General features: G+C 36.5%; 1 protein-coding gene across 2 annotated transcripts in view; it reads right to left on the bottom strand.

The window, feature by feature from the left end:
* Window positions 1–4,405: 4,405 nt before the first annotated feature.
* DCX (doublecortin) overlaps window positions 4,406–12,882 on the bottom strand; it is a 158,099-nt gene continuing 149,622 nt past the window's right edge. For both annotated transcript variants that reach the window (XM_084870497.1, XM_084870496.1), the window contains exon 7: window positions 4,406–5,716. In XM_084870497.1, the coding sequence (XP_084726623.1) occupies window positions 5,660–5,716 (57 nt within the window). In that variant the 3' untranslated portion in view covers window positions 4,406–5,659. The remainder of the gene's footprint in view (window positions 5,717–12,882) is intronic.

The following is a 12,882-nucleotide window of genomic DNA, read 5'->3' as shown; positions in this document are numbered from 1 at the left end:
TAAGCCTATTTATTCAGAAATAAGAAGCTCCAATGCTTATAAGTTTTTGCCTTCATTTATAATATTTTTGCTCTGACTTGTGTTGGGACATATGACTTCTCTAAACTAGCTTGTCTTTTTAATCAGGAGCAAGAAAATGTCTTAATTTCCAAAGGAAATTCTGTACTCTCCTAGCCCCAAGCAATCAAGGTAAGACAAGATTGTCTCTGATTGTAGAACATGTTGAAGCCTATAAACTAAGGTATTAAAAATTAGGCAGTTAAAGTCTTATTATGACTCTAATTATTGCTTTCAGAGTCTTGTCATATGAGAATCAATGTCACACTACCTAGGCCAAAGTCAGAAGTCTGCATGAAACCTTAAAGGGAAACAAGTAGGAAGCAACACTAACACTGAGAGGCTGATGTAAAAAATATCATATTAGATCTTTGGGGATGAAGAAAAGCTCTGGGACCAGGGTGAGGGAGACTGAGGAGGAAGGCACCTTTTCCTGAAGAGATGGGAAGGGCAAAATTCTTTATCCAGGCATATTGAAAGACAGTTGATGGAGAGAGAGTATTTTAGTCTCTGAAAATAAAAAAATAAAATAAAATAAATAGAAGAGGCTAGGAGGAGCTGCTGACAGTCCCAGGCCACAGTAGGTTTCCCACTGGAGTCAGTGTTCCATGGGTTTAGAAATGCATTTTCCTCTCAGCACATGTGACTTAGTTACTGTGTGGCTAGCCAGAGGGAATTCATTTTAAAGAAAATACCTATGTTTTCTTAGTCCAAAATCAGTCTTCAGGGATGATTGAAGATAATTCACCAAATATTAACAGCACTAGACTGGGTCTGAGCCACCAACAGCCAGAGAGTCTGTTGGAGATGCCTCTCCAGCCAAAAGGTGTTCATGAGGAATCAATTAAGTATCATTGCTCCAGGTGGTCACAACTATATTGAAGAGGAAAATCTGCATAAAATCATAGAACAGCAGACAAGGCTAAATATAGAGTCCTCTTCTTGGGACAGAGGCAGAATGTGACAGTGGGCCTTAATTCTGTGTAGATTTCAGGTCCCAACACAAAGGAGTCTGATCCCTCTTCCATCCCAGATAAGTTTTAAAACACTGATCATTTACTTAGAAAATCAACCTAATAGCCAAATCCTTTCATGCAATGAGGATAATGCATGAGTGAAGATGCTGTCCTTGGATATCCAAGTGGCCCCATGTGGTCAAGGACAAGTTCCAAAAGTTTCAATGTTGTTGTTTTATTAAGAAATCTCCAGTGTCTTTTATTTCCATAACAAACTAGGTGATGAAGGAGGTTATTCAAATTTCACCATCCTAGTGCATCTGTCTGGGGAAGTCTTTTGGCATAGATGTTTCTGATAAGGGCTGGTCTTTGGAAACATCCTCATCAGTGTGCTAGAGCTTATTTTGAGGACATTGGCCAGCTTGTTCCCTTGTCCAAAGAGGACATGTGTGAGGGTCTTCAAATCCTCACCAGAGGATATGCCGAGAGAGAGAGAGAGAGAGAGAGAGAGAGAGAGAGAGAGAGAGAGAGAGAGAGAGAGAGAGAGGGAGAGAGAGAGAGAGAGAGAGAGAGGAAGAGCCTTGCTGCAAGGAAAACTATGTGTTCAGAACTTGTTACCCTGGTTTCTGGAATGGAAGGCCACAGGAGTAGTGTATACAAGATCAGTATGGTGTGTTGAGCACATAGCTTACTATTTTAGTGCAAACACAAGGAGCCAATGTTTAACATCAGCCAGAGCACATTTTAGTCACGAAGTCCTTTGCTTATGCTTAGAAATTGTCCCCATATGACAGGATGGCTATGGGGACATTGTGAATGAGGACAATCACAGCAAGGCCAGGTTATTTTCTTTAGCTAGTCTCACTCCCATCTTTTAAAGGAAATCATTGCCAGTGAATGGTAGTCACACTTGTTTAAAAAGGACTGAAAAGCCATCTCAGAAATTTGGATGAAAAAAGCTATTGTTCTCTCTTCCCTCCTTTCTTTGCTCTAAGAACAAGAAACATTTTTCTCAACCTATGAAGATCAACCAGTATAAAATGAGATGAAGTGAGCTGTCTAGGAAAATCAGTCTTTCTATATCCAATCTGGACAAGGCAGGGGGTCAGAATGCTGTTCTGAGGGATCCTCAAGGTGGGCCAGTGATCCCCTGTGTTGAATGGACATGATCCTAGACCCCATTGGTACTGTCCTCATCTCTTCCTCTTTAGAAGACATCTGCAATCCATGTGAATGAAAACCATGTAAATACAAGGAAAAATAGCTGTGTTAGGTTGTTGGGTGGATTTCCCACTGAGATCATGGCAAGAACATATGGCTCCAAGATGCAACTTGACCATGGGAAAGTATTCTCAGGAGCACAGTGGAAGGCAATATAGTTCAGTGGAACAGGCTGTGGAATAAGAGTTAGGATATATGCGTTCTAATCCTAGGCTTGTCTCAAGCCAGCTTGTGTTACCTTCAGGAAATTACCTCTGCATCTTCATTCCTGGCTTGAAAATGAGAAATTTGGAGTAGATGATGTGATCTCATGGTTCCTTCCAGCTAGAAAACTCTATAATTCAATCTAGGCTAATACTAAGGTCCATAAAGACACAAAGAAATCATGCTAATGGCTATCCTTTCCAAAAACAGTGAAGAGAGAAGGATATTTTCTCTCAATTTACCCCTAGTTAACACTACTTACGAAGTTGTTCAATCCAGTACCCATATGTACATTTTCCCATTCTTTGTCCCTATTTCTAGTTCGGTAAGGAAGAATATTAGGAGGTAGGAACAAGCAATACATGGATTGTGTGTGTGTGTTTATATGTGTGTGTGAAAGAGAAAAGATAATTTGGGGAGTGGAGGCAAATGTCTGTTGAATGATATTTGCTAACTGTGCAGAAGGTAACACAATGGAAATTTAGTGGTAAAACTGGACTGGTTAAAATTGGGAATGAATGTGAGGGTGATGGTGCTCAGTTACATTTTTCTTTGTTGCCTTGAAAATGGGCCTGAGACAATAGTTCAGTGAAGGCCCGGGGGTTGCGGGGTGAAGGGGTCAGTGGGGAGAAATAAGGGAACATCTGTAATACTTTCAATAATAATGATAAATTAAAATTAAAATGCAATTATTGAAGGATTGAATTTTGAACTACACCAAATCCCTCTGAAGTGGGATTACAGAAACATTTCCCTATAATTTATTACAAGAAAGATGGAAAATCAACTATTATTATAGATACTTGTTGGTTTAAATATTATTGTAATGAAAATATGCCATTTAGTATTTTTTTAATGATACATATGCTCTATAAGTGAAGAAATGCTCAGAGTTAGCATAGGACCTGGACCTGAGGAAATCTCAATTCCTCTTCTGGTCCTGCTTTTTCAAGCAGGTCATTTAGCTGCCTCAAACTTTTTTCTGTTTCATTTTAGTTTGAAGGAATTGGACTAAATGATATCTAGAGAAAAGGAAAAATCTTTGGAAGTCTGGCCTGAAGTTTAAAAACAGACTGCCTACCACTGTATACACCACCACTCCAATCCCAAGTACCAGTTTTTCCTATTAAACCACAAATTGTTATGGGAGAAACTATCCAAACTTTGAACTTGTAGAAAGAAGGAGGTAAGCAACACGGGCTTCTTAAGGGGTTCTAACAAGCCTACAAATAGAGGACAAATTCCAAAATAGATTTTTATAATTTGGGGTTCTTCAATGACCAATTTAATCAGGAATCAGTACTACCATCATTTGGACACTGCTTGAACCAAAAAATATTTTTCATAGTTAACACCATCTGAAGCTTGTCTAAGGGGCATCTGAACTACTCCTTGCACCATGGAATTCTCTTCTACACAGTTCTCATCAGCAATGCCACCAAGTTGCCACTGATCCATGTTGGTATATCCTGTCATATCTCCTAATTATGAAGTGGTTGTGCGTATGTGTGCATGCACGTGCGCACGCATACACACACACACACACACACACACACACACACACACACACACACACACACAGCTCATTCCTGTTAAAGTGGAGGAACAACTGCAAGTCATCCCATAGCCAAGCAGCCACTTGGTTCCGAATGCTGCACCTTTCCAACTATCTGCACAATTACAAAGAAATTTTTTAAAATCTTCATTTCTGCTAAAAGCAAACACAGAATTGACATGCATGGCTTTTACTTATATTTAGTTGTCTTCACCATTATGGGCTATGATTACAGACAAAAAGCAGTGTTATAAATGTGTACTAAGAATTATTTCAAATATCCAGTCCTTAACGAAGCAAAATCCTTTCTAGTGTTAAAGACAAAAGAAAGTTTTCTATGTCTTCAATATGAAATATTAGGGTTATAGATAAAAAGAGTTGCTTAAAATGTGCCATAACATTTCATTTAAGATATAATTAGAATGTCTGGTACACACTGAAATTATTAATGTAAGCATAACTATTTAAAAGTTGTCAAAAGACTGATTCTATTGAATTGGCCTCTGATACTTATTTTGTTTTCTCCTGGAGGTTTCTGTTTGCCAGTAACAGCACAATTCCTAAACTACGTTGCTCTGCATTTATTTATTTATTTATTTTTTTGGTAAATTTTCTGCATGTGTTTTTTAGACAAAAGAAAAATCACCAGTTTATAAAAAAGGAGCCTGAAGAGTTTGCTCCTGAAATATAGACATGAGGTTTTATAAAAAGGATAGTGGTTTCTTGCTATAAAAAGCGACCAAAAGGTGTCAGACCTGAAAAAAAATTCTCACAGTTTTTTTTCAGTTTTGGCTGTTTACAAGGCATTCAATAGAACAGAGATAGATGGATACCATTCAGTTTGTGTAATAACTTGCTATGTTGGACAGCCTCTTAGAGGAATCAGGTATATGAAATCCCTCACCCCCAACTCTAATTAATTGCTTATTGATTCTAAATTGCCCCAGTGGAGCAATTGACAAAAAAATTCACTGCATTTTATAAACTCTACTTAGATGTCTATAGTGTTTCCCCAATTCTGCCTAGTCTGTTTTAGCCACTCATATGTCATAGTCTTAGGTGTCTGGTGCCAGAATTATAAGTTGCTGGTGTTTCTCCCCATTGACAGCCAGAACTTGTGTTAGACAACAAACAATGTGTTAATTTGAGAGTAAAGAACAAGACTGGGGAGCTGCCTTTTCATCCTCCCAGGATTTTATAGCATTCTTGAGATTAAGAGACAAGGGGTATTAGTGATTTTGTGTTTGTCACTCTTGGATTTGCCAATTATTTTTTTCACACACACATTTTAAGTGCTATGCATGTAAACATCCCTCTATGAAAGAAAAACTGTCGTGTATAAGCAAAGTTACCAGGATAAAATAATGCAGATGCCTAAGTATTCAATATAAAGGTCATGGACTAGCACATTTTGAATCCCTGGAAAGTTACCCCATATGATGGTTATCAATCTAGCTCTTATAATTGGTAACTATAGATCAGTGGCCCAGAGGATAAATCACAAAAAAATTAAACCCAACATAGTATGGTGTGTTTTTAAAAATAACTACAACAAAGATAAAAACTTGAAAGCACCAATAGCCCTGTTGGACACTTGAGCAGAAGTACCCTATTGTTAACAGTAATCTTGGATTTGTACTCTGGACTCTGAACACGCTTTCCTCCTTCACATAGAATCACCAAGTGAATCTGAGTCATCCAAAGACAGAGGCAGGTACAGGTCCTATAAGAAAATAAGAGGAAAAGTTAATTTTCTTTTTCTTAACAACTTGGGCTCCAAAATGGACAATATTATATGATTGCTTTGTTTTTTAATATTTTCCCTAATGTTATTTTGAAATAATTATAGATTTATAGGACGTTTAAGTATAGGGAGGTATCTTTGTACCAATGTATTCTTCACTCAGTTTCCTCAATGGTAACATCTTATAGGTTTCCATTTATGTGTGTGTGTGTGTGTGTGTGTGTGTGTGTGTGTGTTTGTGTGTGTCTATGTGTGTGTGTTCCCATGCTATTTTACCACATGTGTATAGTTGTGTGACCTCCACCACAATCAAGATACAGAACTGTATTTCAGGCTCTCTTGTGCTACAACTTTATGTCAACATCCATTCCTCTCACATCCCAAAGCCCCAGTAGCCAATAATCTGTTTCCCATCTAAAATTTTGACATTTCATGAATGTTATATAAGTAGACCATACAGTATGTAACCATTCACCCATTGAAGGGCATGTGGGATTATTCCAGCTTTGAGCTATTACAAATTAAACTGCTATAAACTTCCACACACTAGAATTTTATATAAATATACATTTTCATTTCTCTGGATAAAGTCAAGGATACAATTGCTGAACAGTATGACAATTGCATATTTAGTTTTGTAAGGGCTGCAATATTGTTTTCCAGAATGGCTATACCATTTACATTCTTACCAGAAAAGTATGTGATTCAGTTTATCCACATCCTCACCAGTATTTTGTGTTTTCATTAATTTTTATTTTAACAATTTTTATTGGTTTGTATTGATATCTCATTGTAGTTTAAATTACCCAGATTGTGAATTCTATTAAATACATTTTCCTGTGCATATTTCACATGTGTAATTCCTCCTCAGTGAAATCTTTCTTCATGCCTGTTGATCATATTCTAATTGGGTTTTTTCTAATCATTGAGTTTTAACAGTCATTTTTATATTCTATATATGTCTTAGGCTAAATATGTGTCTTGCTAATATTTTCCTCCTAGTCTGTAGTTTGTGTTTTCATACCATTGGCACAGTTTTTGACATAGCAAAGTTTTTAGTTTTGATAAGGTCCAATGTATCAATTTTTTTTTTAGGATGTGCTTTTTGTTGCCAAGCTTATAATTATTTGCCAAGCAGAAGATCAGAAGATTTTCTTCTGTTTTCTTTCTGAATGTTTTACATTTACATATAAAATCCATGTTTTAATTAAATTTTAACATGAAATGTGAATTTTAGATTAGGGGTATTTTTTGGCCAATAGATATACAATTGCTCCAGCATCAATTTTTAAAAAGGTTACTTTTTACTCCATTCATTGCCATTTGCACCTTTGTCAAAAATCAGTTGTGAATATACTAGTATATGTAGGTTTATTTCAGGCTCTGAGAAAACTGCCTGAACAAATGCTTAGCCCAGAAAATGTACCCCATCTACTTCCATTTCCAGATACTTCCATTTATAACCATTAGAATTCATGAATCCAATACTGTTCCAAGCCTTATTTATTGTCTTTATGAGATGGGGAAATTAAATGACATTGCGTGTTGTTGTTTTTTTCAATTGTCCCCAGAATTCAATTTGGAGATCCTTGTGATTACTCTTGTATTTACTTCACCCATTGGTCTAAAGCAGTGGTTTTCACATTTCTCTCAATGTCTCTTCTTCTCTCTTTCAATCCTCTATTCATTTGAAATTTTCTTGGATGCCCAATCAGAAAATAAAATAAAATAACCAGACATTGGGGAGGCAGGATCTCACCCACCTCCAAATGAAACACAATTTGAAAACCACTGGTTTCATTCATGTTATCAGCAAGATACTAATGGGAAATAGAAAAGTTTAGGGACAATTCTATGGATATTTAATGGACCTACTTTGCTAAAACGAAGACATAGAACTTCAGCAGAGAAAGTCCAAGAAAATTGGAAAATACAGTTTCTCTTTGAGGTAGAAAAAAAAAGTGATGATGAGAAAGAGGGACAAGAATGGGAAGGAGAATGACTTATTTATCTAACATTAACATGTATTTTTTTGTGGGAAAGAGGGGCAGTAAAAGTTTTAGGCATCATAGAATGGAAAGGGAAGAAAAATATATTCAGAAACATTAGGTTTTAATTCTGGATAATTAGTACTATAGCATTGAACAAGTTTTTTTAATATTGGTTTCTTAAATAAGAAAATGCAGACTTTGGAATGGACAATCTGTAATGTATCTTCCAATTCTGTGGCTATTATTTGGAACTCTCAAGGGGATATTAAATAATTTAAAAACACAACGAAGGCAACTACTGTGAATAGATTCAACTTTTACCACCCCACCATCCCTTCACTGTAACTCAAAGGTTTGCAAACATTTTCTGTACATAGCTAGATAGTAAATGTTTAGGCTCTCTTTGCTGGCCATATGTACTCTCTGCCACACTGTCTTGTTTGATTGGATTTTGTTTCATTTATAACCCTTTAAAGATGTAAGAAATATTTTTTACTTCTGGGATTCATCCAAAAACAACCAGGCCATAGGTAGGATTTGAAGACCTTGTTTTGTTTTAAACTACCAAACAAACTACCAAACAAGATTTCTTAGAAAATTGATAAATAGGTAGGGAGAACAAGGCTGAAGAAATAATACGGTACAATATAACTTACAAAATAGAATTGAAGTGGCATAGAATGGAGTTGCATCTCTGAAGAGATTTAGTTCTTCAGAACTTGAATATAGTAAATACTGAACATAATCAAATGTATCTTTGAGCTCTAGACTTCCAGAATGGTGAAGAAAGAATCTGAAAACTTGCTTTTACATAAATGTAGTAACACTAAAATAATTGTCAAAATTAACTATTTCAAAACTCTAGAAATTAAGCAAAGGCTTGCAACAATCCAATTAAGTGTTCATTAAAGAAAAAATGATAAATCTCAGTGAGAATACCAAGACTTATGGTGCTTTAACTCACCTTATTTCATTCTCTCTTTCTCCAGATGCAGGGTAGCTTTGAAAACAAATAGCCTCACCACTACAGTATTTAAAAAACTACACCCTAGCAACCACTGAGCAATGCAGAATGAGTTTGGAGTGCCCCCAAAATATCCTAGTCCTTGAGAATTGTCACTTTTTAACCTGTCTGAAAACTGCACTTATTGGTGCTCTTTATTATTTATTTGACCTAATTCAGAGCACACTTCCTGTGGACAGCCATTTCTTGGAGTATTAATCAGCTGCAATTGCTTAAAATCATAGCTTCCTTAGGTGGGGGAAATATTTGGGGTAAATGAAGCTGCTTAAAACCTTCAAGGAAAAACTGAAGAATTAATGTCCATAGGTGACTTTGAAAGGCACCAACATATTCCCAGTAATCTCTAAATCCAGTACACATTCAGGACTGTGTATTCTCAGAAAAGTCCTGGAAAGCCTTTAACCTCTCACCTCTGTTTTCCCTTGAGGCCCTGTGCAAGCAGGAATTGAAGATTAAGACAAAGTGTTAAACTGTCTGACAGAGTATTGAAATTATGCCCCAGTACACACCCACAGAGCCTTCAGCAAAGGCTGGGAGACTAATTGGAGCAAGGCATTCAAGAAAATCCAGCAAAATTATCCTTCAACAATAAAGGATAAATCAATACAGTTCCCAGATAAATAAAGACAGATTATTTGTTACTAGCAAACATGTCCTACAAGAAATACTATAGAGAATCCTTCAGGGAGAAATGAAATAACAACAAGACAGTACTATAAATCCACATAAGAAATAAAGAAAACAGCCGAAACCGGTTTGGCCCAGTGGATAGAGCATCGGCCTGGGGACTGAAAGGTCCCAGGTTCAATTCCGGTCAAGGGCACGTACCTGGGTTGTGGGCATGTCCCCAGTAAAGGATGTGCAAGAGGCAGCTGATTGATGATTCTCTCCCATCGATGTTTCTAACTCTCTATCTCTTTCTCTTCCTCTCTGTAAAAAATCAATAAAATATATTTTTTAAAAAAAGAAAACATAAGATGGGAAACCATTAAAAATACTAAAGGAATCCACAGGCAGCAAAATCTCAGACATATGCTTAAGCAATTTCTTCACTGATATGGCAATGGAAACTAAAGAGAAAATAAACAAATGGGACTACATCAAAATAAAAACCTTTTGCACAGCAAAAGAAACCATCAACAAATAAATAAGAGAGCCCACTGCATGGGAGAACACATTTGCCAATGTTATCACTGATAAGGGTTTAACCTCCAACAACTTCAGGGAACTCATACAACTTAACAAAAAGGAAGATAAACAACCCAATAAAAAAAAAAAAAAAAACGGGCAAGGGACCTAAATAGATACTTTTTGAAAGAAGACAGAAGGAAGGCCAAAAGACATATGAAAACATGCTCAAAGTCACTAATTATCTGAGAGATGCAAATCAAAATTACAATGCGGTATCATCTCACACCTGTCAGAATGGCCAACATCAACAAATCAACAAATGACAAGTGCTGGTGAGGATGCTGAGAAAAAGGAACCCTCATGCACTGCTGGTGGGAATGCAGACTGGTGCAGCCACTGTTGAGAACAGTATGGAGTTTCCTCACAAAAGTAAAAATGGAACTCCCATTTGACCCAGTGACCCCACTTCTAGGAATATATCCCAAGAAACTAGAAACACCAGTCAGAAAGTATAGATGCACCCCTATGTTCATAGCACAATTCACCATATCTAAGATTTGGGAGCAGCCTAAGTGCTCATCAGCAAATGAATGGATTAAAACATGGTGGTACATTTACACATTGGAATTCTATGTTGTGGTAAACAAAAGAAGGAATTTTTTACCATTTGCAACAGCATGGATGGAACTGGAGAGCATTATATTAAGTGAAATAAGCCATTTGGAGAAAGATAAATATCACATGATCTCACTCATTTATGGAATATAATGAACAACATAAACTGATGAACAAAAACAGATCCAGAGACAGAGAAACATCAATCAGACTGTCGAACCTCAGAGGGAAGGCAAGGTAGGGTGGGGGTAAGGGGGAGAGATCAACCAAAGGACTGGTATGCATGCATATAGGCCTAACCAATGAATACAGACATCGGGGGCGGGGGGGGGGGAAGGGGGAGGACATGAGTGAGGGAGTGGTGGGGCAATGAGGAGATAAGGCCACATATGTAATACCTTAATCAATAAAGAAAATTTTAAAAAGCTAATAGGAATTGGAGAACATTTTGCTAAATGAAATAAGCCAGTCAATGAAAGAAAAATATCACATGATCTCACTCATTTGTGGATAATAAAAAAATCATAAACTGATGAACAAAACTATAGATACAGAGGCAGTAAAGCATCAAACAGACTGTCAAATTACAGCGGGAAGGTTAGGGAGAGGTGGAGGAGATAAGAGATCAACCAAAAGACTTATATGCATGCATATAAGAATAACCAATGGATGCAAAACATTGCCCCCTCCCCCCGACTCCAGTACAGGGCATGTACTGGAGTCGGGGGGAGGGGGCAATGGTAAGATATGAACACATATAATACCTTAATAAAAAAAGAAATTTCAAAAAAAAAGCTAATAGGCATTTAAACATAGTATAGTTACATACAATAACAAAAAATATAATTTTAGAAAAGCTAAATACAACAGATAGTAAAAATTTATTTTTGTACGCTTTTCTTCTGTTATCCAATTGAAAAGACAACTGCATAAAATAGCAATTATAATAATGTGCTGGTGGAGTTATCCTATATAAAGCTAATAAAGAGTTAGTATGCTAATTAGACCTGATGGCAATATGACCTTCTTGAATGGCCAGGAGGCAGGGCCAAAGGGCTGCAAAGGCTTAGGCAACTGGGGCTGTGAGTGCCACAGCAGCCTGGGCTGAGAAGGGCTACCCTTGCACAAATTTCATGCACTGGGCCTCTGGTTATATATAATGTTGTAATCTCTATGTCAGTAAGAGCACAAAGAGAAGGCAAAAAGAGCAGTGCTATACGAAAACAAAACAATTATATACAATTGAAATTAAGTTGATATTAATTCAAAGTAGATTGTATTAAGGTATTGATTGTAATCTCCTGGGCAAACAGTAAGACAATAACACAAAATAAAAATACAAAAAGGGGAACTAAAATGGTACACTGTAAATATATTTAACACAAAAGGGCAGAAATAAAGGGATAAAGGAACAAAAAAGATATAAGACAAATACAAAATATCGAAAAGGAATGCGCAATTCCCACTTTTTTAGTAGCTGCACTAAATATAGATTAAACACTCAAATGAAAAGGCAGAGATCAGCAGAATGGATTGAAGGGGGTGGGGGGACATGATCCATCCTACCCAGTTTGGCTCAGTAAATAGAGCGTAGGCCTGTGGACTGAAGAGTCCTGAGTTCGATTCCAGGTCAGGGCACATGCCCAGGTTACAGACTTGATCCCAAGTGTAAGGCGTGCAGGGGGCAACCGGTAAATGATTCTCTCTCCTCCTCTCTGAAATCAATAAAAATATATTAAAAAAAAAAACATGATCCAGTTCTATGCTGTTTGAAAGACAGAACTTAGATTCAGAGACACAAATAGGTTGAAAGTTAAAGATGGAAAAAGACGTACCATGCAGTTAGGAAACAAAAGGGAGTTGAAGTGGCTATATTAATATCAGAAAAAAATAGACTTTAAGACAAAAATTATTATTAGAGACAAATAAGGACATTTTATAATATTAAAAGGATCACTACATCCCAAAACATAATTGTAAATACAGCGTGTCCAAAAAATACACACTTTTAATACCATTATTAATTCTAATGGGTTAAATCTGAAAAGAAACATCAATTGAGCTCCATGCTATTAAAGTATGTATACATTTTTGAGATACCCTTATATATACACTTTAACAGCAGAACACCCAAATACATGAAGAAAAGATGACTGAATTGAAGGGAGAAATAAAGAATTCAATTTTAACAGTTGAAGACTTCAATACCCCAGACTTTCAATAATGGATAGAATCACTAGGCAGAAGACCAACAAGAAAAGAGACTTGAACAACACTACAAACAATTATACATCTCTAGAATATTCCATCAAACAACTGTAGAATACACATTCTCCTCAAGTACTCCTGGAACATTCTACAGTATAAATTATATGTTAAGTCAT

This window comes from Pipistrellus hanaki, assembly GCF_964339955.1.
Source record: "Pipistrellus hanaki genome assembly, chromosome: X".
NCBI classification, from domain to species: Eukaryota; Metazoa; Chordata; class Mammalia; order Chiroptera; family Vespertilionidae; genus Pipistrellus; species Pipistrellus hanaki.
This window is presented reverse-complemented; position numbering and strand designations above follow the sequence as displayed.